The sequence below is a fragment of the Vidua chalybeata genome, chromosome 14 (genome assembly GCF_026979565.1).
Source record: "Vidua chalybeata isolate OUT-0048 chromosome 14, bVidCha1 merged haplotype, whole genome shotgun sequence".
Classification (NCBI taxonomy): Eukaryota; Metazoa; Chordata; class Aves; order Passeriformes; family Viduidae; genus Vidua; species Vidua chalybeata.
Window position 1 is genome coordinate 8619985 of NC_071543.1, and position 25354 is coordinate 8645338.

A 25354-nucleotide genomic window follows, 5' to 3' on the forward strand; every position below is an offset into this window, starting at 1 on the left:
GGGCTGGCGGCTCCTCCCGGCAGTGCGGTACCGCGCGGCCGCCATTGCATCACCGGCACCGCGCCGGCCGCGCCTGCAGCCCGCACCCCGCATCCCTCATCCCGCACCCCGCATCCCTCACCCCGCACCCCGCATCCCGCGCCCTGCATCCCGCACCTCGCATCCCGCACCCCGGCTCCGGCGGGGAGCGGCGGGTCGAGCGCGGGCTCCGCGGCAGCGGGGGACAGACTCGCGGCCGGGCTCCAGCGCCCGTTCGGCGGCTCCGGGGCCGCACCGGCTGCGCCGCCGCTCCCCCCGGCCCCGCGTTGAGCGCAGCGCGGAGGCGGCGGGAGCTCGGCGGGATGCGCCGGTGGTGACGGGGCAGCGGCAGCCGCGCAGGGCCAGCGCCGCCCGCCATGGGCCCCGCCTGAGCGGCGCGGCCGCGGCCGCCCCCGGGCCCGCGGGCCGGGCATGGGCGGCGCGGCGGCGGGCGGGCGCTGAGGGGCCGGCGGCAGCAGGATGGAGGCGATCTGGCTGTACCAGTTCCGCCTGATCGTCATCGGCGACTCCACCGTGGGCAAGTCCTGCCTCATCCGCCGCTTCACCGAGGGGCGCTTCGCCCAGATCTCCGACCCCACCGTGGGCGTGGATTTCTTCTCCAGGCTGGTGGAGATCGAGCCTGGCAAGAGGATCAAGCTGCAGATCTGGGACACGGCCGGGCAGGAGCGGTTCCGGTGAGACCCGCGGCGCGGGGCCGGGGGCTGCGGGCCCGGCCCCGGCTTGGGCGGGGGGCCCGCGGCCGGGTGAGGCGTGTGGAAATGAGACAAAGAAGAGTCAAATTGGCACCTTTTGTGACCCCCGTCCTTCCCCCCATCCCTGGGACCCGTGTCCACCCCAAATGGCCGCATGCAGATGTGCAGGATGTGCAGGTGTGGATGTCCAGGAGCGGCCCCGCTGCCGCTGGGGAGGGATACGAGGCCCGAGGCAGCGCTGGGTCCGCGTTTCACCAGCCTGGAGGTGTCCTTGCATCAGCGGATGCAGCTGGCAGGGAAAGCGCCTGCTTCCCCCCGGTGCGGAGGCAGTGGCCAGGATGTTTCACAGCCGAACACTTGCGCTGAGGCTCGCGAAACGCAGTGGAATATGCGTTTTGGTGCTCTGCTGCGTCTGCAGAGCTCAGCTCTCCGTAGGACGGAGAAAGGTCGGGACAAACCTTTGGCTGTGGCTGTGCAGAGATGACAGGTGCCTTCTGGAGAGTGCCACGCCGAGCGCTGCATGGGCACAGACAATCTGGGAGCTTAAGCAACAGTAACCAAGTCTCGATGAGGTAAAATAAAGGCAGCATGTGGGACCATGCCAAGTTTCCCACAGGACTGTGTGGGGAAAAACAGCAGCCCTGGTTGGAGCAGCTCGGCCCCAGCCAAAGAGGGGCTCAGACCTGCTGCTCAGACAGTGCTCATTTTGAAGGCGTGTGAGTGTACCCGCAGCTCCTGGCCTCCTGTTTGCTTGTATTTTTCATGTGTCTTTAACCCTGACCCACTCCTCCATCCTGCTCCCTCTGGGATCACTTCCTGTGTTCCACATCTCTGTGCAGCATCACAGAGCTTCTACTTATGCGCTGTAATGACTCGCCTGAGGAATGTTTTGGTTTCATTCAGTAGATGAAAACTCCCCTACCCCACCCCTCTCACCACCTTCCCTCGCATCTGTGGCACTGGCATCTGGCCCAGGATGTGCAGTAGTTGGTCCTTATCCACTGACAGGATTTTCCTCTGCTACCTTGACGCCTTGCAGGCAAGGAGCTGGTGCTTTATTCTGCTGGGAGAGGAGGTGCTTTAGCTTGCAGTTGCATCAGCTTCCAGCTTTGGCTCTCTGGCTGAGCTCTATAGAGAACACCTGAGTGCTGTCCCCTGTTCTGCCGTTGCTGTGGGGAGCAAGAGCTGTCGGGTGGCTTCAATTTCCTTTCTTTTGCACATGAGGAAGTCCGGGGCCCTGGAGGCTGCTTGCCCTCCGTGCTGGGGCTGACCCGGGCCAGCACTTGGGTTGTCAGCATGATGAGCAGGTGACCTTCAGAGCAAGGGCAGCTGCACTGCTGCGGTGGGCAGCAGCCTGCAAAGGCAGGAAGGGTGCAGGGGGCAAGAATGGTCAGTGACAGTAAAAAAACCCCACTGTGCAACTTCGAAATGCCCTTACAAAAGTGCAGACTTGAATTCCCAATGTGAAAAGCTGGAGCAAATCCAGAGGCCTTTATGGTGCACTCTGAAATGGGAAAAAAAAAAAAAAAAGGTAAAATCTGGTTTGTGTTTATTCCTTCACTCTTAGCCTTGTGACAAATTGTGCCCCATGAAGACAACTCTTGGGCTCCTTCTACAAGGAATGTTTCTTGGCCAGAGACAAGAATTAGCTGTTATTGGAATCAGCCAAAGCCCTTGGACTTGTCATAGGCAAGAAGCACAGTGGAGCAGGTACTCTCCAGAAACCTGAAACTTTTTTTGTCATTTGTCAAGCACAGGGAATTTCTTAAGAGGAAATCTGTAAGAATGAGCTCCCCGCTTTCAGATTTGAGCATTTCCAGTCTGCTTTGCATAGTTTAACAGCTGCCCCACGAGGACAAAACCACTGTAGTTATTTTGAAAACACCTTGGCATTCTCTGAGCAGCAGCTGTGTTACAATTTTGCTCTTCCTGACCCCCTGTTGTGAGCTCTTTCACTCTCCATAAATTAGTAGCAATTTCTGTGCAGTCAAGGCTTAAATTACAGTTAAACGTGTGCCACTCTATTTTGCCAGACCAGGCCCCAGAACATGCTGCCTGGGGCAGTGTTGAGGCTGCTTTGGAGCTGTGGAAGAACGGGGTCCAGTTCTTCTGGGATCCAGCAGGTTTTACTCATCTCTTGTTGCTCAGATACTGCTGTTCCCTTGTCTGAAACGTGATGTTGTGTAATGCTAGCAAAAGCAAAAGCCTGTGCAGCCCTCGCTCCCTGGAACTGTGTCCCACCACCTACAGAAGAGCTGTTTCCTTGCAGCCAGCAGCTCTCCCTTGGCTGAGAGGGAAACACTCCAACAAACAGGCGTGGGCCCTGGCTGGAGGGGTCCCCACCATGGGTACAGAGCAGGGGACAGTTCCCAGACAGAGATGTTGCCTGTATGTTAAAACTTGGCCAAAGTAGGTGCAAGTCCCTGCACTGCTCTGCATCAGTGTTTGTGGCAAGAGGAGGGAAGGCAGAAACCTCAAAAGGGAACTGGGGAGGGATGTGCAGCATGAAGGCAGTATGATTTGCCTCCTGCAGGTCGGTGAGGAAAACAGTTGTGGAAAAGGCTTTAAGAAAAGGCACTGAGACCTTCACCTAATTTTACCTTGAAGCAGCATTCAGCTTAGATCCCATCATGTCTTTCAGGAGTACCTGAGGCATTGTTGTTGCTGGCAGGAGCCAGGGCTGATGGCACAGAGCACAAGGGAGAAGCAGAAATGTCTGTGACAGTGTGGGGGTGAATTCAAAATGCCAATATCTATTTACAGCTGGCCAGATAGCAAAAGGCAGATCTAGTTCCCTCAGTGCCAAATGTGCAGAGTGACTATTGTTCCTAAGCCAAACAGTTGGACAGGAGAAACTATCCAAACATAGCCAACTATGTTTTTTCCTCTGCTTCTGGCTTTCTTCGGTTTTGTCTGTGAATTTTTACTCATCACTGTATGTTTGTTGATGAAACAATTCTTGAAAACTCTAGGTCATCCTTTCTTGGGGAATTTTGACAGATACACACACTAGAGGACCAAACAGCACCTAACAACAGTCTTGCATAGCCAAAAAAAGACTGTCCTAAGGTAAAAATGTAGCAGTGCTTACATTACTCCAGCAAGGAAAGTTCAGGCCTGAGTGTGAATTCCTCCAGGGACTGAAACTGATCATTGCATCTGGATTTAGAGCATATCCATGACTTGCAGAAACACTATTGTTCATCAGCTTCTTGGTTTTCCCTTGTGTAGTAGTCACTGAACTGTAGCTCTGCTTAGCCTCATGGCCTCGGCTTTGCTCCATCGCCCCGTGTTTGCTGATTTCCTGTGCTGCTCCTGCCTGCCTTGGGCTGGCCTGGCTCGGAAGAGCTGTGGGACATGTACTTCATTTTCCAGCCTGCAGTTCCAGGGTCTTTTTGGTGACTATTTAAAGTCAGTATTTGGCAGGAACATGACCAGTGTTGGTGCAGATTCTCCTTGGAAGCTTTTGGATTATTTTGCTGTTTCTTGGTCGGTGCCACTAACAGTAACGGTGTCCTGTCACTGCAATGTCACTTTAATCCAGTTGTGTAGAGGAAGAAGCTGTAGGGATGGGTGAATGTCCCTATCCCAGGGCCCTGGGTATATGGAGGAGAGCTACAACCCCATGGACAGCCTTTCCAGATCTCTGACTTCCTGCTTTTATGTGGCTGTCAGAGAGTGGGTGTTTGGTTTCAATTGAATCCTTTGATTTGTCACAGTGCTTCTAAACCAGTGGGTTAGATGAGGTGTCCAGAGAACTGACATGGTGGGGGGTGGGACTCAACAGCCAGGGACATAAAGAAATCCATAAGGGAAAAAAGTGGTGGGGGGGATTTTAAAGAGAGCCATAATCAGTGGGGCAGTTACCCAAGTGTGAAATCTTTAAGCCAAAATAAGTTTTCCTTTTAAATGACAGTCTCTACAGAGCACAAGCTGAAGTTCTAAAACGTTGCCTGAATGGCCTTCTCTTGCCGTGTATTCTGCAAGGTAGACAGGGTGGTGGTAATGCTGCTTTCTTAAAGGACAAACATTCAGACAGCTGTAACTTAACACTGTTTTGGCTCCTTGGCTTGCAGGTCCATCACCAGAGCCTACTACAGGAACTCGGTTGGAGGACTCCTCCTCTTTGACATTACAAACCGCAGGTCTTTCCAGAACGTCCACGAGTGGCTGGAGGAGACCAAGGTGCACGTCCAGCCATACCAGATCGTCTTCGTTCTGGTAGGGCACAAGTGTGACCTTGACACACAGCGGCAAGTGACCAGGCACGAGGCGGAGAAACTGGCTGCTGCATATGGCATGAAGTACATTGAGACCTCAGCTCGGGATGCCATTAACGTGGAGAAGGCCTTCACGGATCTGACTCGTGATATATACGAGCTGGTGAAAAGGGGGGACATTTCAATCCAGGAGGGATGGGAAGGGGTAAAGAGCGGGTTTGTCCCGAACGTAGTGCACTCTTCAGAAGAAGTGGTGAAATCAGATAGACGGTGCTTGTGCTGAGCTCCTCTAGAGAGGCGAGTGGTGATGAACTCTACTAACCAAACGTTCTTTACTAAGTGAACTCAGTGTGACAGAAGGGAGAGCAACACTCCCGTTGTGAACAGCCTCCCACATTGTTTTGGACACCAGGACAGACCCTGGAAAGAAATGTTCTGTTCCAAATAACCTTTCAGAACTGGGGGCTACAAACCTGAAGGAGAGTGAGTGAGGGTGCATGTGGATGATGTAAGGAGACAGGAAGCAGAAAGGAGGGGCTGCACAACACAGGAGAGGGTATACAGAGCTGAATGGGCTGGTACATGCCAGGGTACTGTACATGTTCTCTTTTAAGTAAACCCATAGCTCCCTGCTGGCTTTTGGAGCCACAGGATGGATACTCAGTTGTATGACAAACAGGCAGACAGAGAGAAAGCAGGAGGACATTTTGGTTTGTGTCAGCTATTTCTTTCCAGGAAGGTCTAAAGGCAGCACAGATACCATTTCCTCATAAGGTCAGTTCCACAGGAGAAGTTTACTGACATGATATGCACACTTCTGAATTTTCTTTCTTATGTTCTTGAACCTAGTTGTATAGCAAAGAATATTTTGTGGGATTTAAAGAGGAAAACAGTAGTTATTTGATTGGTAAATAAAATTTAAATTATTCCTCCCTTAACAGTGTTTTTCTTGGTGCAGAACCAAGACTCTAAGTGGCAATTCTTGCTGCAGTAGAGATTATTCAATGCAATTTTTACTAATTTAGTGCCTGGGTGAATACCTTGAAAGTACCCCAAGTTCAGGGCTTTCCAGCAGAATTAAGTGATCAAAAGCATAAAGAGAGAACCATGTCCTCAGGTGTTATGTCTTAAGACTGGGGTGTTGCAGCCAGGTGGGACACACCATTTCTGTCTCAGTAACAGCACTGTGCTGACCTTACCAGCCAGGTCACAAGGAGGGATGGAAAGGAGGGAGGGAAAAAAGAAACCCAACAAAATAAAAAACTTGAAAAGCTTAACTCAGGTGCATCAGACATCCTAAAAGGTGAGATTAGCTCTTAAAGAAGTTAAATAGCATTGAAACCAACAGCTTGCATCGGTACTTTCTGCTGTTAAAGTGTCATTTTCTGTCTTGGCCTCTGTGGAAGAGAACTGGCACTGGGAAGGTAGAAGACACAGCAGGAGTGTCTGAACAGGTGGAGAGGGAAGCCTCAAGACACACTCAAGAGTAAAATTTGTTTTCCTCCATGTTTTAGTTTGACAAAAGAGGATCCATCTCAGGCTGGCCATCATGGGATGGCGGCCATGTCACAAAAGCTGTATGTAGGTGGATGTTTTCTGGGAATGCCATTCACCACTTAAATGCTTTGCTTCTGCTAAATTTTAACCCAAACTTTTGAAGTGCAATAGGGTGACCGTGCTCCTGTAGCAAATTAGGGAACTTCAGCCTATTGAAAGCGAGCAAACAAAACTATAGTGACTTTTTTACTTGTGTTTGAAAGCTTTATACACCAAACTGCAATGGGCAGGAGGGGGGGATTAGGTAAAAGCCACAGGAAGCATCTAGTGTTTATTTTTGGCCTCTGAGTAGAGAAAAAGAAAATATTTGTTCCAGCTTTTTAATCTGCCCTGTCCTCAGAAATACAGGTCTTGATTGCTGTTGAGTTCAGACTGTTTCTCCTTCTGAACCTGTTCTCACAGTTTGCAGCAACCCACGGGCGGGTCTGTATTAAGAAAAAACCTGTGGTTCCCATACTGAAGCTGTAAAAAACCCAAACCCACAGCAAACCCAACCCAACAACCCAGAGCCTGAACACTTTTGTTTTTGGTGTTCTAGGAACAATTTCCGTTCCTGGGCTCTGCAGGGGAGCAGCAGCACTGCACCTGCTGGGAGGGCACAGGGAGCAAATGCCAGGAAGGGGGGGTGGCAGTGGCCCGGCACTTCTTGGTGTGCTTGTCACTGCTTGAATAGGCTGTGAATGCATCCCACACCTCCTGCTAAAGGCCAGTGAATGCCAGGCACTTCTGGTTGAGTGCCCTGAAGATTAAAAAGAAAAAGAAAAGTATTCCCTTTACAAAATCTGTTTCTGGGTGAGCAAAGGTGGGTGCAGGGAGCACCCCAGGAACTGGGCAGGGCAGAGTGCAAGGTTTGCTCAGACCAGCTCAGTCAGTTGCATTTCACAAAGGCAGGGACACAGTACCAAAGGGTCGGTTTCTTTGTTCCCTGGATGGAAAGTCCACCTAGCAGCTGCTTCAGCTTTTCAGGAGCCAGCTGGACACTAGGTGTGTCTGGGGGTGTCTGGCCGAGGATAGCAGCAGCCCCAAGGGCACAGAGCCAGAGTGTGACATGGGGGGCAGTGAGGAATTGGATCAGACATTTTAGCAATAGTCACATTCTGTATTTCCCTGTGTGAAAGCCTGGCCAGAGGGGAAAGATCACTTTTCATGAGAAACACAATATTTTATTTAATGGGTTTTGGACATTCCCCGTTACTGCTCCCAGGGAGAAATTCCAGAAAGCCTAAGCCAGTAAGTGCATTCAGGCCTTCAGAGTAAATGTTCAATTTAAATACAGAAGTGTTGTAATTCTAAAGAGAAACAGTACAGAATAAAATGTACACTTCTTAACTAGAGTTAATAAATTGTTATATTAAATGATAGAGAAATCATTATCTACATCTTTTTCTAATTCCTTGCATTTTCTAGACAGCTTATTAAAATATAGGAAATGTAGATTCATCTGTACAAAATTTGGAATGTTTTTTCTAAGATGAAGAACTTATTGGATATGCTAAGAATTCTTTTCTAACAACTGGTTTTAATGCTTTGACTTAGAGGGACTTTAAGAAATCAGGTGGTGATACCTCTCACAGGGTAAAGGTCAGGAGCTCTTATACTCTAGGACAAAAAGAGAAAAAAAAAGCAAAAGCTAACTTTCTGTGGTCTCTACCACATGTTAAAAACAATCTGCATGTTAAACTGAACTTGCTCAGAACCTCCAGAATAAAAGCGTACTTTACACTGTCCTTGCTTTGTTATGCGCTGTAACGAAATGTGAAAATAATGCTGTATTTAGCTGTCTGTATGTGACTGAAAATATGCTTGTATTTAGCAAAATGGTTACTATGTGATAATGTGAAATTCAAAACTTGTAAAGAAACTTTGGTGTTTTTTTTTTCCCTTTCCCCCTGCCCATTCTCTCTTAGTGTGGTCCCTGTCCCTGCTCCGTATTCCAGTCAGGGCTGCATCCACCATTCCCAGGCACTGCCTCACAGCCACTGGACACCCTTCCCTGCAGGGCCTGCCTCACACTGCAGACCCTGTCCTCTGCCTGGCTGAGAAAAAGCAGACTAACTGCTCTGAGACAAAACCACCCCCTGCTCCCTGCAGTTGGAGCTACCACAGCCTTGGCCCCTCCAGGAGGCCTCTGCAGGTCTGGTGGCAGGGCAGCTACAACAGCAAAGGGCAGAGCAGACAGAGGCAAGGATTAGTCATGGAGCTCATCTGTGAGTTTTGGGGGGTTTTATTTACCTCTGATCAAACACACAAACACCAAACCCTGAGTTATGATTGCCACAGCCATCTCCCCTTCCCCAGGAACCAGACCCCTTTGAATAAAGGAGCCATTTCAGCTCCAAGGCTGGCACCCTGTCCCCTCTGACACTAAGCAGCAGCTTCCTGGCAGTGGCTGATTTTGCTCGGTTCTGCTTTTGCTGTGCAAAAATGCTTAACTGGTCATTTAGTTGTGTACAACAAAGGCAGGCAACTGCTGCCTTAGGACCAGCCAGGGGTGGGGGGGGGAGGAGCACAGCCTGTTGGGATCTCATTAATCCAAACTGAAGAAAAAACTGTAAGAGAAATCAGGCTGTTTGTAGCTGTCTTTCCATCATTGCTGATGCTCGAAAAACAAAATATAGAGCAGCAGCCTGCGGCCTGAGCAGTGCCACATCCTGCTGCTGCTGCAGATACCTGCTGGAGAATAAGGTAGGGCTCCACGCTCCTCTGCTGCAGCCACAGACACTGAAACAACAGCATTGCCCTGGGGAAGGAAGAGATGAGCCCAGGCCCTTACTGGTGACCAGTGCTAAGGGTTTACCTGCTCTCTGCCCTTCCCTGCAGCTCACTTTTTGACAGGCACAGTACTGGTAAATCACTTGCTTTCAGTCACCAATTCAGACATGCTGACTCACACTCCCCCTTTCATTCATGCCAAGATCCAGCAGCCACACTTTTCACGTCTGCTGCTTCCATGGAATTTTTCACCCCCCCATGCCCTGTTAAGGGAGGGAAACATTACAGAAGATCACACATCACATTGATGACTTTCACACAAAGAAAAATGCACAAAAACAGCTGTTTGCCGCAACTGTTTAGTTTTACTATTTTAATATCATGAAATAAAAGTACAAAAAATTTACAGGTATATTGTTTCTTACATGAAGATTGAACAGTTAACATTTGCATTTATTTTGCAGTGAAACCTGTACTCTCAGTCACAGAATGTGATTATTAGCCACTGACATCACCACTGAGCATTTCATTTTAGAAAGAAACTGCAAAGGAAGAGGCAACAATCTTGCAAGGCTTCGTAAGGACCAAAAAAATACTCCAACTGTACCACCAGAGGTCATGTTCCAGTCAGCCATCCTGATCTAACACAGGTTTCATCACCTGGGAGGCTGTGTTCAGACATTTGGACTGGACATGTGGGCCAAGGGGGTGGAAATGGGAGGCTCTCACAAGCTGTGGGTTCCTGGGTCCTTGTTCAACGCGTTCCCCGAAATAACCAGCGTGGGCACACGTATGAAAAACAAGGGTGAGACCTGCAGGCCTGACATCCCCTGTGCTGCTCACTCCTTTCCCAGTGCTCTGAGGACAAATCACAAACTGCTGCATGGGAAGTGCTGAGAGCTCAGTAACAGGCAGTTAGCTAACCCAGAGTTACTACAAGTTTATCCCAAGTGGACATCCAGGAATGCCTGCAGACTGGTGCTGCCATTAACTGACTGAAAGGGAAACAACCCCAGGATTCCACTCTATTTTTGTTGTTTCCTAGAACATTACAGCCGCACATCTTCCCAGCCCAAGTCAAAGTTAACTCCATCAGCTGTACAGAGATGAAAAAGAAAAACCTTGCATTGCCATAGCCTGTGAATATGTCAGACTCCATTTCAGACATGCCCCTCAGCTTTTCAGACAGGCTTTCAGGTAGAAATTTATTTATGACGGACTGGTCTGGTCAAAATACTACATCCTTTGTTGGACTGTGTGGTGCCTTTTCAAATTATTCATTTCATGAAGCATGCATGAAACCAAATTTTGAGTTTACAAATAAATAAAATGGTGCTCACCATTAGTTTTTATATTTTTTACCATTTACTGAAATGCTGAAAGTAACTCAGTCCTGAATGAGGTTTGGGGGGTGTTTAAATAAAAAATATTTGGAAATTGAAACCACATTTAAAATTGGAAAAACTATGCTTTGTTTTTGGATGGGTCTTGCTTGTTTCTTCTCTTTACGTCCCAATTATAAACTCTAGCCATATCTGAGGGTGTGGAATTAAGGAAACAGCTCATGTTACCAGGAAAGAGAAAAAGAAAGCTTCTTAAGAAAGGAGAAAAAGCAGGTTACAGAGTTGGCCACTTAGTTACAACAGTCACTATAGAAAGCATTTCATGAAAGGTCTGACTTGGTGCAGAGCTTCAGCTCTCAGGAACACTGGTAACTGTTGGTAACTGCAGTATTTGTATCATTACTTAAAAAACCTCCAAAAAGACATTGCAGAGAAACACAATTTTAGTTTTGTTTAACTAATCTGCTGATTTCAGTCAAGCTGCTCATATCAGCTGTATTTGCCTCTTTCAGGCATCCAAAACTCCTGCAGCACTAAGACAGCTCAAGTGTCAACTTGAAAAACAAGCAGCTGTGCCTTCATTAAACTAAATCTAATGCTTCAGTTAATGGCTACACTCATTAAAATAGTTTTTAACTCAAAAGTGTAAAAAACAACCCCATGCACCCAGGAGGTGGTACATGACAGTATAAAGAAATTTAAAAAACACTGAGCACAGCCCAAGCCAGTCCCCCTTGCTTGCTGCTTGCTGCAGCAGGGCTTGTGCCACTTGGAGGCAGCTGCAAAAGGTGTGATGGGCAACAAAGAACAACGTTCATATGCTCTAGAGAAAGAGTCACTCTGCTTTAAGGTGGTCACCTGGGCATCAATCCCTGCTTCCAACTCACTCTGGAGTCAGTCTGGGTTGCAACCACTGCAGTAGATTTCATGAGGACACAAACACAAGTTTTGTTACCTCTCAGACACCACCTCCAACTTAGCCCTGCAAACACAATGTTCCATTACATTGCTAGGACAGTAAAGTTCACAGGTGCTACAGAATTTTGAGGCAGCCAGTTGAAGATAAAAACACATCAGAAAGTTGGTTGTTACCTGGATGTTGGCTTTCACATACATCTTCTCCCCCACATGAATGAAAAGGATACTGACTTCTGTAGTGGTGAACTGATCTCTGAGAAAATCCAGGTCTTCCTCTAGAAGATCGAGGTTTTTTGTGGCTGTTGACAAATTCTTCTCTAACAGAGCCTGAGCTTCATCAATATCATATTCAAGCATCACATTGGCCTAAAAAAGAAAGATTGATAAAAGCTCTTACTCTTGCATTGTAAGGACTAAGCCTCACCAAGCATATTTTAGGCTGTTGTTCAAATCCCGTTAGCAAGACTGTCCTGACAGGCCAAGACAAGATCCAGGACAGGCAATGTCCAAATCCACTTGAGGCCCCCACCCCTTCAATAACTGAGTAATAAATCTTCCTAGTGACTTAAAGTTAAGTTCTCTTCCTATAGCTAAGCAAGAAAGGATTTCTTCCCCTGCGGGTCACATTCAGCCTTTCAGGTATTAGCATCTCATCCTCCCTGTATTTGAAAAGTGAGAGACCTTACAATTCCTAGCAGCACCTTTCAGGTGCCACACAACTCTAGAAACAGTTTTTGTTGGATTCAAGATAAACCTCTGTGTGGCACGCTGACAAACTGCTGGCACTGTCAGTAACAAGAGCTACTACAGGTATTAGAGATACACAGATATAAAAGTCCTCTCTGATGCTGTGGTGATTGTTTTTAATCCACACATGGTTGTTTCAGTAAGAAGCTACCACAGGACAAGATAAAAGAGCTGTATCAGGTGAAAATGCACCAATAAAGCTTTGTCCTTTTCAAGAATGGAGCCACAGTCTGTGACTGACAGGATCCCACAGAAGGCTACATGAGCTGCCAGAGCTGGATAAGCTGTTCTTTAAAGCAAGTGGAGGCCAGAGATCCACAGTTAACAGTGACATGCATAGTTACAGAGTGTAGACAACAAGCAGGAGAAAGGCAGGAGGCCAAGAACACCTAAACAAAATGAATTGTGTGTGGCATTTCATTACAGCTTTTCAGTGTGAACTGTCAATAAGATGAACCTTCTCTGATGTTATGTTAGAAAATAAACCTGGAATGTTCCATGAAAGTCAGTGTTTATGAATTCTGAAGACAGTCTCCTAATAGCAACAGGCATCAGAAAATTTTTTTCTTTTTATGATAGAAGTGGGAAAGGTTGGGAGCAACAGTTCAGTTAGTCTGGACAGTTCCTGTGTCAACAGTGTTTCTGTCCTAACCAAGAGGTTTTGTTTGGCAGCCAACACTGGGATTTAGGAACATCCATGATTTAAAAGTCTCAAAATAAGCATGAGTAGGTTAATCTCCACATGTAATGAAGCCTCTAAATACAAAATACTCCAACCTGATAGTGCTTAAGTACTTAGGAATCTGGGTTGTGAATGCTGATCCCAGCAGGCTTTAGTGCAAAGTCCACTCTAAATGCTGGCAGATACCTGTGAGCAACAGAAATCCCAGCTTTCCCTGAAAAGGTGCATGAAAAGGGAAAGCAAGATGCTGAATACAAATAACAGAGAAGATGGGAAGCTACTTGCCAAACGAAGTTATTGTACTAGGCACATTCCCATGCCAGGCAATGGCATTAATTTGAACCAAAAAGTGACAGAAATGGTAAGGGAAACACAAACAAGCTTTTTGGAAAGAACAATCCAGCAAAAAGACAATTCTCTGAAGTCTTACTGTTCAGGAACCAAATAGAATGGAGCAAGAAATCTTCACTAACACACTGAAGTTGCCTGGTTAGATGTGCTCTGCTGCCAGGGAGCAGCACCACCATGCACCCATCACCAGAATCACGCCCACCACGAACAGGGGAGACAGCAACCAAAACTCTCTTTCACAATCCTTTTATAAGTTATTGAAACAGTTTCAGAGAAAGTTCCATTTTACTTACCCCCAACCACAAACAAACTTTATCTGTAGGAGGAACTGAAGCTTTGCAGTAGAGATTATCTGCCAATAAAAATCTGGTTTCCATTGGATGTGTGGAATCCTTAAGACAAATGATAAAACTTACAATTGCTATTTTCACTGGAAACATGTTAAAGACATAAAACTTAGAATAAAGAGCACACTTTTCTGCTTTCTGCCATTGATACAGTATTAACTTGTGTGGAATTCTACATAACTTTACTTCAACATTAAAGTTAGAGCTCCAAGAACAATACATTTTTGAAAGATATATTTAAAAACAATACATAAATCTCTATAAAGAATGGAGATGAAGTCAAAGCTTAGCTGCAATCTATACACTATTAAAAATGAAGTTTGCATTACAAACAGTAACTTTTTTGAACTAGCTTTCAAAAAGTACTACATACCTTTAAAAATAATTCTGTTATTTATAAAGGCATATTAAGTGTGCTCTCCAAAACATTTCTTGCAATGTGTTCTGTTAGGGTGGAAAGGTAGTTAGCTTTTCTCATATTCATTAGATATTCAAAATAATTTACCTTTTTCTTCTGCATGTGTTTTAAAATTTCTAATGTCTGTTTAATTTCAGGAATCTGACTTTTTAGCCTGTGAATTAACAACAGTCATAATTTATTATTTTACAGAGATACAGTTTCCTAAACAAGTGATCAGTTCTACCATACAGTCCACCCTCCATTTTAAAACTTGTTAACAGCTTCTTCCAGCTTACAAACACAGGTTTGAAAGACATGGCATGTAAAGGCAGCTCAGCTCCAGCTTCACCTGCCCCTCACAACACCGAGGCTGGCTGGCTTTGGAAGCACAGCAATGCACTCAGCTTTCACACGACACAGTAACAGTGACAGACCCCCTTGTACTAAAACGTACATTCCGCATAGTTGTTATCTCCCAGAGGACAGGGAAACCTCAGCAGAAATACAGGTCAAAACCACTGCAGGTAAAACAAAACAAGTGTGTTTCTTCTGAGGTTCATGGACTACTCTGACAGCGAGAGCCACAGGATTCTGCACTGTTCAAGCAAAAGTTCTCCAGAGCTGAGGGCATCGCGCTCCCCGACAGCCCTGGCAGAGGCACCATCCCCACGGCCTTCCTGGCCACTAGACTTAATACTTTAAAAAAACAGAACTGTGCTAAACATTTCCCAAATCTGCAAAAATTACAACTTACCTCCTTTTCTTCTGAGCAAGATTAAGTTCCAGAAATTTATACTTCTGATACTGCTCATCCAGCTTCTTAAGAACTACATCTGCTGTCTCATTTCCAGGCTGTTTCATAAAAGAATCTACATCTTCCTTTAAGGGGAGAAAGAAACCCTCAGTGTTAGAGAGTTTTATGGAAATCCTAGACACAGACATGCTATCATCTTACTGCAGCTACATCTAGAGGGCGTTTGAAACATAAACAAACTTCTTTTTTGGACTGGAGTACAAAAGCATTTTGTTTCTTTTCTTAGTCATGTCATTTCCCCATCTCTGCTTTTTTTTTTTTTTTTTTTTGTAGGGAACTAAGGGATAGGTGCAAGGATTACTTCATATTTGTGAGAAGATGGTAAGTGGTGCTTTCAGTCCTGGTTGATGTCAAGTGACACCTTACAGGGGTGGGTATCCCTGGAGCATGGCTAAACCTGGGTTTCCTACCAGTAAAGCAGGGATAATGCTTCTCTGTGGCTAACCAGATTATGAACTATTTTGGATAAAAGTGATGAAGGAAAAGAGCCTTATCAAGCATGTTGTGGAAGAAAAAGATGCAAAAGGGGGAAAACTGAGCTCTCTGTACAGACAGACACTATGGATGTGAACAGCCTGGTTTCAAAAGCTCCTTCTACAGTTAGCAGGAAGACACAGAAACCTCTAGAGAACAACTCCAGCCAGTCCTACCATCAACTGACAGCGAGAGCCACGGGACTGGCAGGAAAAGCTGCCAGAGAAGAAAGGCCTGAGCTAGCAAGGATGTCAACCTTGGCATGTGCCTCCTTCAGAACCCCAGGAAGCAGTTCACCTGCTGGGGGCAAATGTTCCCAGTTTCTGAAAGGTACATCAGGCCAGGGATCAACCACGTGTTTCTGGCCTGGCCACCGTGTAGACACATAATTCCAGATGACGCCACTCCCCCACTGAGGTAATTCTGCCCTTGTCTACACAGCTTGGTAAAATCTGACAGAAGCCCTACCACAGGCCTCTTCAGCTCCTCCTTTTGAACTTGGTGTCTCCATTCCAGAAGTTTCACACCAGAAAAAGACTGTAATATGTTACTAAAGTGATATCAGACATGAAGCTGCTCCCCCTCGTTATGATGCCTTAACTCTCTTGGCTAAAGAAACTTACTAGGAAATTACTGAATGTGGTAAGAAGTCCTTGCCTTCCTTATCATTAAGGAAATCTGTAGCAGAACATGAACTCCACAACCTGCAGCAAGCAGCACTGTCCAGGTGGTAGATCCAAACTCAACAGACCACACCTCAGACTACCTGAAAAATGCCTCGAGCTACCTCAGTCCGGGAAGCATTCCTGCCTCTGGATAAAGCTCCCAAAGAAGTCTTCAACAAAGAAAACAAGGATTAGGTTTGGGAAAGTGTTGTCAAAGGGAGGCCTGAGGACACTGTGAAATGAAACTCCCTCTTGTGGAAGCAGCTCTGCTTGTTTAAACCACCTAGGGCAGAAAGCAAAAGCAGGTGGGCAGCAGCTCCCCTCACACCCTGCCTGGCACCCAGCTCTGCCTCAGCTCCCACCTGTCTGTGCACAGGGACAGGACACAATCCACATCCTCCTGAGAGAAAGATGCTGGGAAGTGAATCCAGAAGTAAATCCACACCCCCTATATACTGGTGATCTCCTTCCACTACATAATGTCCCAGGTCAAGGTGAGCTCAGATTTACCCCCAAGATTTTCTAGCTGGGGCTTCCAAGCCTGCTGCTCAGGCTCTTTCCCCTTCTCCCCATCTGCAAGGCTGAGGCACAGTCACTTCTTTAAGCTTGACCAGAACAGCTCTGAGGCACAGCTGGCTGCCAAAGCCATTAGGATCCTCACTTTGTGGTGTACTCCAGAGCAACTTCACTGCAGAATTCTTACAACACTTACAGGTTCTGCAAGGACCTGCCAAAACTCATCTGTATATTTTTATGAAGAAAATTCACTGGCAAAGCGCCATTTTGCAACCTTCAAGCCAAGCCACAGGAATGTTCTGTGGAAGCCCTGAAGTGTAGCAGGGTAGTGCATTCCCACATGTCCCTACGGTTCTCTTCTGAGTGATGACCCAAATAAAGAGCTGCAGGCCCTCACTCTGCAGAGAGCTTCATCACCTGGGGGCATGTGCAGAGAACATGCCAAGAGACACGTATTTGCAGACCTGCATCCTCACACCCGCTGAAGAAGGCAGAACAAAGAAGGCATTTTATTTGGAAATGTCTGGGCAAGACCTCAAAACCACCATGGCTGAAACTTCTGTTTTAAGAGTTTGTTATCCAGCAAAATCCTGTGTCTTAACACTACTTACTCTGAGTGCTTCACTTGAAATCTGGAGAGGGACAAGAATGTACAGAACAACTGCCTCAGAGAAGACATGGGCCATAAATTGTGTGAGGAGCCTCTACTGAACCAAGACACTTAGAGGAAACATCTCTGAAGACAAGATTCACAGTAAGACTGCCCATGCAAGTCTTCAAATGTTTTTGAAATAGAAACCTATTTTCTGAACTAAAAAAAGTCCAGAAAGACTAGTAAAACCTACCCTCAAGACAGCAGTATTTTCATGCTGCAGAGCAGAATACCATTACAATACTCAGTGCAGGCTTACATTGAATAAAAGAAAGTCTATTTTAACATCTACATCCAAGTACTCTATGATCACCATGGAAGATCTCTTCTACAGACACAACTGTATTTGATCAGAGCACCTGTCAAAACTGAGAATTAGGAAGTTTCCAAGATGTTCAGATCCATAGATTATGAAGATCCACAAGGTCTTGAAGAACTGAAGAGAAGCACAGGACTAAGGCACAGCCCCAGTACTCTTGATACCACATGTTACAGCACATAAGATACTTCAGACACAGGTACTGAAAGGAAACTACATGGAACCAAACCCAGCAACTACAAAGGCAGCCACCAGCACGGAATGAGGGATGTGACAGGTGCCCTTAAAGTGTTTGCTGAGGCTGTTCATGTCCTGCTTCCTGCCAGGTGGCCACCTGCACTGCAGAGTCAGCAGAGACCACAAGTTCTCCTCTGTCAGGATCAGTGAGGTCTCACAGGGCAGCTGAAGACACGGCCCTTCCCTTTCACTTTCATCTATGCTGGTCTCTCATGAGGCATGGAAAGAAGTTAGCTGGAAGCAGCAATGGTTTTCCAGCCCAGTAAGGATTTGCCAGATGCCAATTATTGTTAAAAACCTTAAAGGAAAAGGAGGAATTGGATCACTGAAAGTAAATGCACTGAAAATAAAAGCAAATGTACTTTGTCTGGTCAGGTCCTATGCCCAGACAAGACACATCAGCAGTACAAGCACTACCTCTAGAAACACCAAACTGCAAGTCAAACAAATTTATCTCTATAAAAGCAGTTGTATCTGATGGGGGACATCGGATATCCAACATTCCCCAAGATCCCCAAGACAGCTAGATACAGCCACTGTGATCAATAATTATTGATCAAAGGAAATAAAACAGCAATCAAGACCGTGTACCAAGAGTAAGCTCACAGCTGAAAGCGGACAACAGATGATTGTAAGATTATGTCACTGCATAAGTCACTGGTTCCTGCTTTTCAACCCCTCAACAGAATCATCAAATGCTCGGTACATCAGTTTTTAAAGTTGGATAAACAAGTTCGGCCTGTTTTCCAAAGATACACATTTGCTGTTTTTCAAGAACACATAGGCGCTTCTGAACAGTGAATCTTCTCAGCAGTGTAAAACTTGATTAAGAGACGAAGCTGTATGGAAAGGTGCTTGGAGCAGGCACGTTATCCGCGGGGCAGGAGCGGCAAGGCGTGCCCCGCCCAGTGTGCCAGGAGGGCTCTCCCAACACGCTGCTCGCTGCCCTGCGTCTGCCGTGCAACACCACGATACTGCTTAACGCGGGCACCTGAGCTTCCTGTACGGTAACGCACCAGCTCGGGATCGAAACAGGGCAACTCACCCGGGAAAGGGCCCACGACTGAGGCCGTGAAGGGCCTCCGCCATCCGCGCCCCCCGGGTACCGCCCGCCCGCCCGCCGAGGTGCCGCCTCACGGGGGCCGGGCCCGGCTGGCGGAGCACAGCCCTGACTCCTCGTGAACGCCGCCTCGGGGATGCCCAGCCCCACGCCCCAGGAACACCGCCTCAGGGCTGCCCGGCCCCGCTCACCACGAACGCCGCCTCAGGGATGCCGAGCGGGCCGCGCTTCCCGCCCGCCGCTGCCGCCGCCTCGCTGCCTCCGGCCGCCGCCATTTGGGAACGGACGGTGCATGCGCGGCGTGCGCCACACGGCGTCACCGCGTCAGCGCCGAGCGGGGCGGCGGCAGCCCCGGGCACCGCCCTTGGGCCCGGGAGGAAGGGGCAGGAAGGGGAGGGCTCCGGTGTGAAAAGGAAGGCTCCGGCAGCGGGGGCTGCCTGGGGTGGCAGGGTCGCCTTTCCCACCCTCTCCTTCTGCCGACGGAGGAAGCGCCCTTGTTTCTAAACGCAGCTGGTCGGCCTTTCCTCAGCGTAGAGGACAAGCCAAATAGAGCAAACAGGAGCAATGCCTTTAGCAATTGACAATAAACGCCTCTAAAGGCGCACCACTACTGCCGGCCCGCGGCCTCGCAGTGAGCTCACTGAGCGCCGGCCGCTCCGGGCAGCGCCGGGCCGAGCCCGCAGCCCATCGCTGCTGCCCGGCGCCTCCGCACTGAGATGGAACACGAACGAACTATTAAGTAGTCCAAACTCACAACTGAAAACAGATCTCTGAAACCTAAAGAAACAAAAATACAACTATTAAAATTAGAATTTTCTGATGTAGAAAGAAGGAGCACCTGCAGCAGCCACGTTTCCTTAGCCTGTCCCAGGCCCTCCGCACTCTGCTGGAATGATGATGGCTGGGGAATGAATCCAGCTCTAGGCAAACTCAACCAAGGCTCACAGTCTCCCTGGAGCCTTCTCTTCTCCAGTGTAAACACAGATGAGGAACAAGCCAATTAAGCACCCTAATTCAGCCATGGCTTATTGGCATTATAGAAAGCCTTAAGCCTGAGAACACACAAAAAAAAAAATGATCACATATACACAAAGCTTGCATATGCCAAAGTTTATTTTTTTCCAAAACTTGTTTCATCAAATATGTGGATATGAGCAGTTTTTAAAAAAATGAACAATTTGCATATTAACAAACTGTGAAGTTCCACAATTAAAATATCAACACAGCCAGTCTTGTGCTTAGGCTTTTTTTTTTCTTTAAAAATTAATAGAACATAAATCCTTAGATTTTTTTTTCCAGTTTGTGGCTAGTATATTTTCCACACATTCTGTATTCTTATAAAATGAAGGAACTCACAGAAAGGAACAGCTGTACAAGAATACATCTGAAAAAAAGCAACCTAAATTATTATAGCTCCTTTTAAATAAATATCCAATAAAAGGCACAAACCTGTTATGGGGGAAAACATAACATACAAAACAAGACCTATTAAATAAATAAGGTGTGGGTTAGGGTGAGGGAAATCTGTTCCAGCACCTATTTTGTCATTGCTCCAAGATGAGATTCCAGCCAAACATTTGGTAAAGGATTAAGCTTAATCACAAGGATACACATCTGAGATATACTGCAAGATTTGACGTTACAATTCCTGTTGTAACTGTACCAGTTACTACAATCTCTTTAAATAAATGATCATGAGAATCTGCATAAAGTAGTGATGCAGCAATGATCAATGACAAGTCAGATACATCTTCAGAGTCATAGCAACAGGTTTTCTATAGTCCTAGCTATCAGTAATGTATAAATGATAACATATACAGTTTCCATTGCTCAAAAATATAATCTTTTCAATGGAAATAAATGACTGATACAATGCCTTTAGATGTTATCCTTACAATACAAACTACCCCAAACAAAGTTTTCCTTTTTATGTACAAATTAAGCACCGATCCACAGTGCATACTATTCTAATTGTAAACCCCCGTCCCTGCCACACATCAAAATATCCAGCTGGGGATAGATACACCCTGTATTCAGTGTTGTAGTCAGAAGTTTTGTTACTTTTGCGTGTGGTTTTTGCCGTTGGTTTTGTTTCTTTCTTAAACAAGTCCATTTGTTATTTTACCTACAAATATTCCACCACTATGTGCACAGAACAGAGATTTTTCTAGTACACATATCCAAAATTTATTTTTAAAAAATCAGCAAGTTCTTGGAGGCAAAGTCAAACTACATCTAGAGAACATTAGAAAACCCCAGTTATTTAGAGAGGTACATGTTCAAGTCCAAGAGGCCTCACACAATCCACATTTCCAAAGTCCCTCAGAAGTCATCCTATGGCGTATTCCTTGATAGTCTGCCTGTAGCAGCACCAAGTCCCAGCAAGCGAGGCTCAAGTGACCCACTAAAGTAAAATAATGCAAAGTGTACAGCACAAATCAAAGTCTTCCTCCTTGTTCAGACAAACATGGAGAGACATCTTAGTTATCGGCTTCCTGAAGTATTCAGAACATGATTCTGTTCCAATGAGTTGGAAGGAAAATCACATTTATATACATCTCTCTTCACTCATCACAACTACTTTTTGTGGTTTCTGCAGGCTGGTACAGTCACCCTCAGAACCCTGGTGTTCAAAGTGTTTTTTTTTTTGTGGAGAATAGCCATAAAAGCCTTGACAGCATCCTAAGTCCTTGGTTTTCACTTCTCATGTATGTTATTTAAACACATACTCTGCCATTTTATGTGTTCCAATATGCACAAGAAGAGTTGGGCAAAACCCAGTCCTGTGCACTTGTGTGCAGAGAGAAGGTACAAAGGGATCTTTGCTTCACAAGGATCAAGCTGTAAGCTGTGTTTCAAAGCAACAAAAGAAGGTAGGTTATAAAGTTTTAAAAACATACTTTGTGGCTGTTTCTCCTTTTTAATACTAATAAGTTGGTATCAGACAGCTTTGCTATAAGAAAGCAGACCAAAAGAACCATTAAAAGACCCAGAGCAAATCAGATCTAACGCAAGCTATTATCCAGTACTAAATCCATTTCTGAGCCAGGTATATTCCAGATATTCAGAATGCTCTGAAATAAAGTTGTAACAAATATATACTCCTTGCCAGGCATTTATTTGCATATTTTATTAAAATAATGTGTTATTACTTATACAACTCAGTATAAGAAAGACCTAACAGCTTACAGTGCTAGGAACTGCCTGCTTGTAGCACTCTCACTTCTGCCATTAATGCCCAGACATTTATACTACATGGACAGATCTAATTTGAACACAAGACTTTTGACTGCTGAACGAATCTATAGAATTCACTGTATCTTAAATAAACAGTCCCCTCAATGCAACGACCCATTCTAAATGGCATCTATTCCCTCAGCATGGGGAGGGCAGCTATAGGCACTGAAGAACTCATTGGCTTAAAATTGTACAATTCTTCAACCCAATAAAGGTGGATTAAAAGCTTGAAGCCCTTTGTAATTCAAACTTGAACATTAAACTACCATATACTGGGTCCAAATTCTTTCAAAATCAATATACATCAAGGAACACTGAGTTTTAAATTTCTGCAAGGTTTCATTTTCCAGGAAATTAGCAGTTACAGATTTCAAGGGTTGGGGAGAAGACTTTTGTTTCTTTTGCACTGATTCATTGGGCAAAATATTTACCATAGGGTTAAGAAATACTACTTTTGCACTCTTTGGATGGAATTAGCCATTTGGAAAAATAGAAGGGTTGTTCTCACTCTGAGAAATGTGCTTAATTTAGAAGTTTTCTACAGGAGAGTTTAACAAGCTTCTCAGGCCTATCTGCATTTATGGTGAGAGTGAGAGGTATTTCTGCAATTACAGACTCTCCCAAAAGATAAAAGACATATTACACTGGAGGTCTATTGTAACAATAGAAAACTCAGCTTTAATATTAATTATTACTAGAAGTAATTTTAGAGGAGAGCTTTTAATTGCATTTTGCCACAAAACATCTAGAGGAAAGGTTGTTCCCACTTCTATCTACTTAATTATAACTACTGTTTTTTTTAATGCTATCACTTTTTATCAGACAGTGAAAAATACAAGATAAGGCATTTTCATAGCCAATTTCAGTTCTGAAGGAAGATTTAAGTACAAAATATGTTCCAGAAGTCTGTATACATCTGACCCATTGTGAACAGCAATACTTCTTAAATTACTTGATTTTAAAGATTTTCCTCTCAAAAAGAGTCTGGATTTCTTAATGTAGCATTTTACCTTGAAATTACTACAGAAGAAAAAGATTACTGCAGCATCAAAGAAACAACTATCTAAAAGTTTACATGTATATACACATTTAAAAATAATTATTTTTATATGGTTTACAACCAGGTTCTTGTTTCAAAAGAGAAGCACAAGCTATTCTTTACAGCTGGACAATTTCAAAATAGTTGCCAGTTCATGAGTGTCAGCATGACTGCAAGGTTTGAGTCTTTTGACCTAATGGACTTTAGAAAGTAGAGCTGGCTCTCTTGCCTCCACTGCAGTTATCAACAAGACCCTCAGAGCGCTCCCATGTGCTGTGGTTGGGGCACCAACACACCCTGGCTCCAAGGCAGCTCTTCCCTGAGCCCCTGCTGGGAGGTGCCAGCTGCAGAGAAGGTACCTGTGGAAGTGCAGCTGCTGGCACCTCCTGGAGGCAGCATGAGCTGCTCTGGAACACCCTCACTTCCCCTACTCCATCACAGACTTGCAGCCTTGCAGCTGCTGCTCTTTTTACTTAGCCCTGTAATACTGACATACCAATGGAGCAATTTATTATTTTTACTGTCTGTGTAATATGTGTCTTGTTGATTCACAGCATTTCAAACTCACATTATAAAGTTTGCAAATACTATACGCTATTCTAATGTGAAAAAGCTGTCTGATGTCACACAATGGTGGCCTTACGATAATGCAAGCACTGCTCTATCAGAGTATTTATTAGAGCACATAAAAATTTTATTGCTCAAGTTGATTTCATGTTGTGTCTTGGTTACAACAGCCACATAATTTATTACTAAAATAAATAACCTTGACATTCTCAGTCAATTCCTAAAGTAATCCACTGATGATTAAGGTTGTAGAGCAATCATGTAATCTTCTCCTTGATTTTGAACATCATAATCCAGCTTGCACCTTCTGAGTCAACCTCAATAAAAATACAGTTTTCTGCTGAGCAGTTAAAAAAAAAAAGAAAAAAATCAGGAAACAAACATGACTTCACACTGCAGTGACTGTTATAAACAAGAATCTCTAAAGCATTGCAGTTCAAAATAATATTGTATTATACAGGGAATAAACAGTTGCCCTGTTCAGGAATACATCATGGAAAGATTGAAATTCAGTCTTTTCATTTTTTTACCAGTATTTGGTTGTTCTCACATCTTGTTGCTTTGGTGGTTCTACATAAACTGTATCTGTGAAACAAAGATTATGTATTAATGCCACTTAAATAACAAATGCTTTCCCAGTGTTTTAGAATAAAGAATCTATTTGGCTGCTTTGCTACTTTAAGTTAAGTCTATAGGCTTTGGCACTTTCAAAAAACCCCAAAGAATATTAAGACCTATGTATTTGGATGACAGGAGTACAGTTTCTCCAGCTTGAATGATCTCTTGTCCATGCCTTTTTCACTTCCACCTCACCTGACCCTTGAAGAAGCTTCAACACTGGTCTGGTCAGCATGATTAAACCAAGTATCCAGCTAATGTCACAGGGAGACTAAAACCTATATATCTTCACCTGTTTACTTAATATTGAAACAGTGAGAAGTAAAAATCTGATTTTTACTTTCTTCCTTGCTTCCTATAATTCCATCCTCCTCACCAGCAAAATATATATATAATTTGCCTCCTCACCAGCAAAAGTTGCTGCCCTAGACTGAGGAACCCCTCACTTTCACATGCAGAAATACACCTGCAGCCTTTCATGAAGCATTTGGTTGTGTTTGCCAAGGCTGAAGTTTCAATGTCAGCAAGATTAAAGAGCACTGTTCACCTGAGTTTCAGAAACGGGTGCAAAAGGATTTGTTGGCCTTAGACCAGGCTGTGTGTACATCATTGACTGGGGTGCCATCAAAGGAGCAGCTCCAACCTGAGGAGGTACCTGTGAGAAAAACAAAAGCCCCATGAAAACAATTATATAAAATTCAAACTGCTTCCACAAGATACATCTTTTTGCATTTTAAGTATAGTAGAAAAGAAACACAAAGAGAATAAAGTCAAGGCTTTTAAAAACCACTGCTATAAACCTCAGAGTCATCTCTTTCAATGCAGTGTGAGAAACATACCAGACTTCAAACACTATTGCCAGCAGATTTAATTTGCAGGATGGTTTGAACACCATAATTCATGACATGAAACCCACTGGTAGAGACAACTCAGTTTTCAGGAATACAAAACGAATCATGCTTCTTACCATTCCATATACAGGCACTTGAGGTGTGGTCAATGGGTATGTGATAGGAGCAGGTACCTTTAAACAAGAAAATTTTAAATTTTAGAGAAGCTCATGCAAACTTAGTAATATATATATATATATATATATATATATATAACTTTGAAAAACACTTATTTTTCAGTACTAGAGATAACCAATG

General features: G+C 45.1%; 2 protein-coding genes across 14 annotated transcripts in view; one reads left to right on the plus strand and one right to left on the minus strand.

Annotated features, from left to right (window-relative positions):
- Positions 1-442: 442 nt before the first annotated feature.
- Positions 443-8369, plus strand: RAB39B (RAB39B, member RAS oncogene family). The gene is made up of 2 exons (XM_053956076.1): positions 443-713; positions 4808-8369. The coding sequence occupies exons 1-2, from the start codon at positions 499-501 to the stop codon at positions 5232-5234; spliced, it is 642 nt and encodes a 213-aa protein (XP_053812051.1). The 5' UTR covers positions 443-498; the 3' UTR covers positions 5235-8369.
- Positions 8370-9563: 1194 nt separating this feature from the next.
- The window catches only part of VBP1 (VHL binding protein 1), a 39554-nt gene continuing 23763 nt past the window's right edge, over positions 9564-25354 (minus strand). For 8 of the 13 annotated variants that reach the window (XM_053956071.1, XM_053956070.1, XM_053956069.1 and 5 more), the window contains 3 exons: positions 25174-25230; positions 24754-24861; positions 19829-24173 (listed from right to left, as the gene is read on the minus strand). In XM_053956071.1, coding sequence (XP_053812046.1) covers positions 24159-24173; positions 24754-24861; positions 25174-25230 — 180 coding nt within the window. In that variant the 3' untranslated portion in view covers positions 19829-24158. Of the gene's footprint in view, positions 10756-11708; positions 11848-13554; positions 13654-14113; positions 14181-14762; positions 14888-18936; positions 19043-19828; positions 24174-24753; positions 24862-25173; positions 25231-25354 lie in introns of those variants that run through there. The other 5 variants (XM_053956075.1, XM_053956073.1, XM_053956065.1 and 2 more) reach the window with 5 other exon arrangements.

Coding starts and splice junctions, on each gene's coding strand:
- RAB39B (XM_053956076.1), top strand. CDS start 499: ATGGAGGCGATCTGGCTGTACCAGTTCCGCCTGATCGTCATCGGCGAC. Junction 714..4,807: donor GCCGGGCAGGAGCGGTTCCG/GTGAGACCCGCG, acceptor CTTGGCTTGCAG/GTCCATCACCAGAGCCTACT.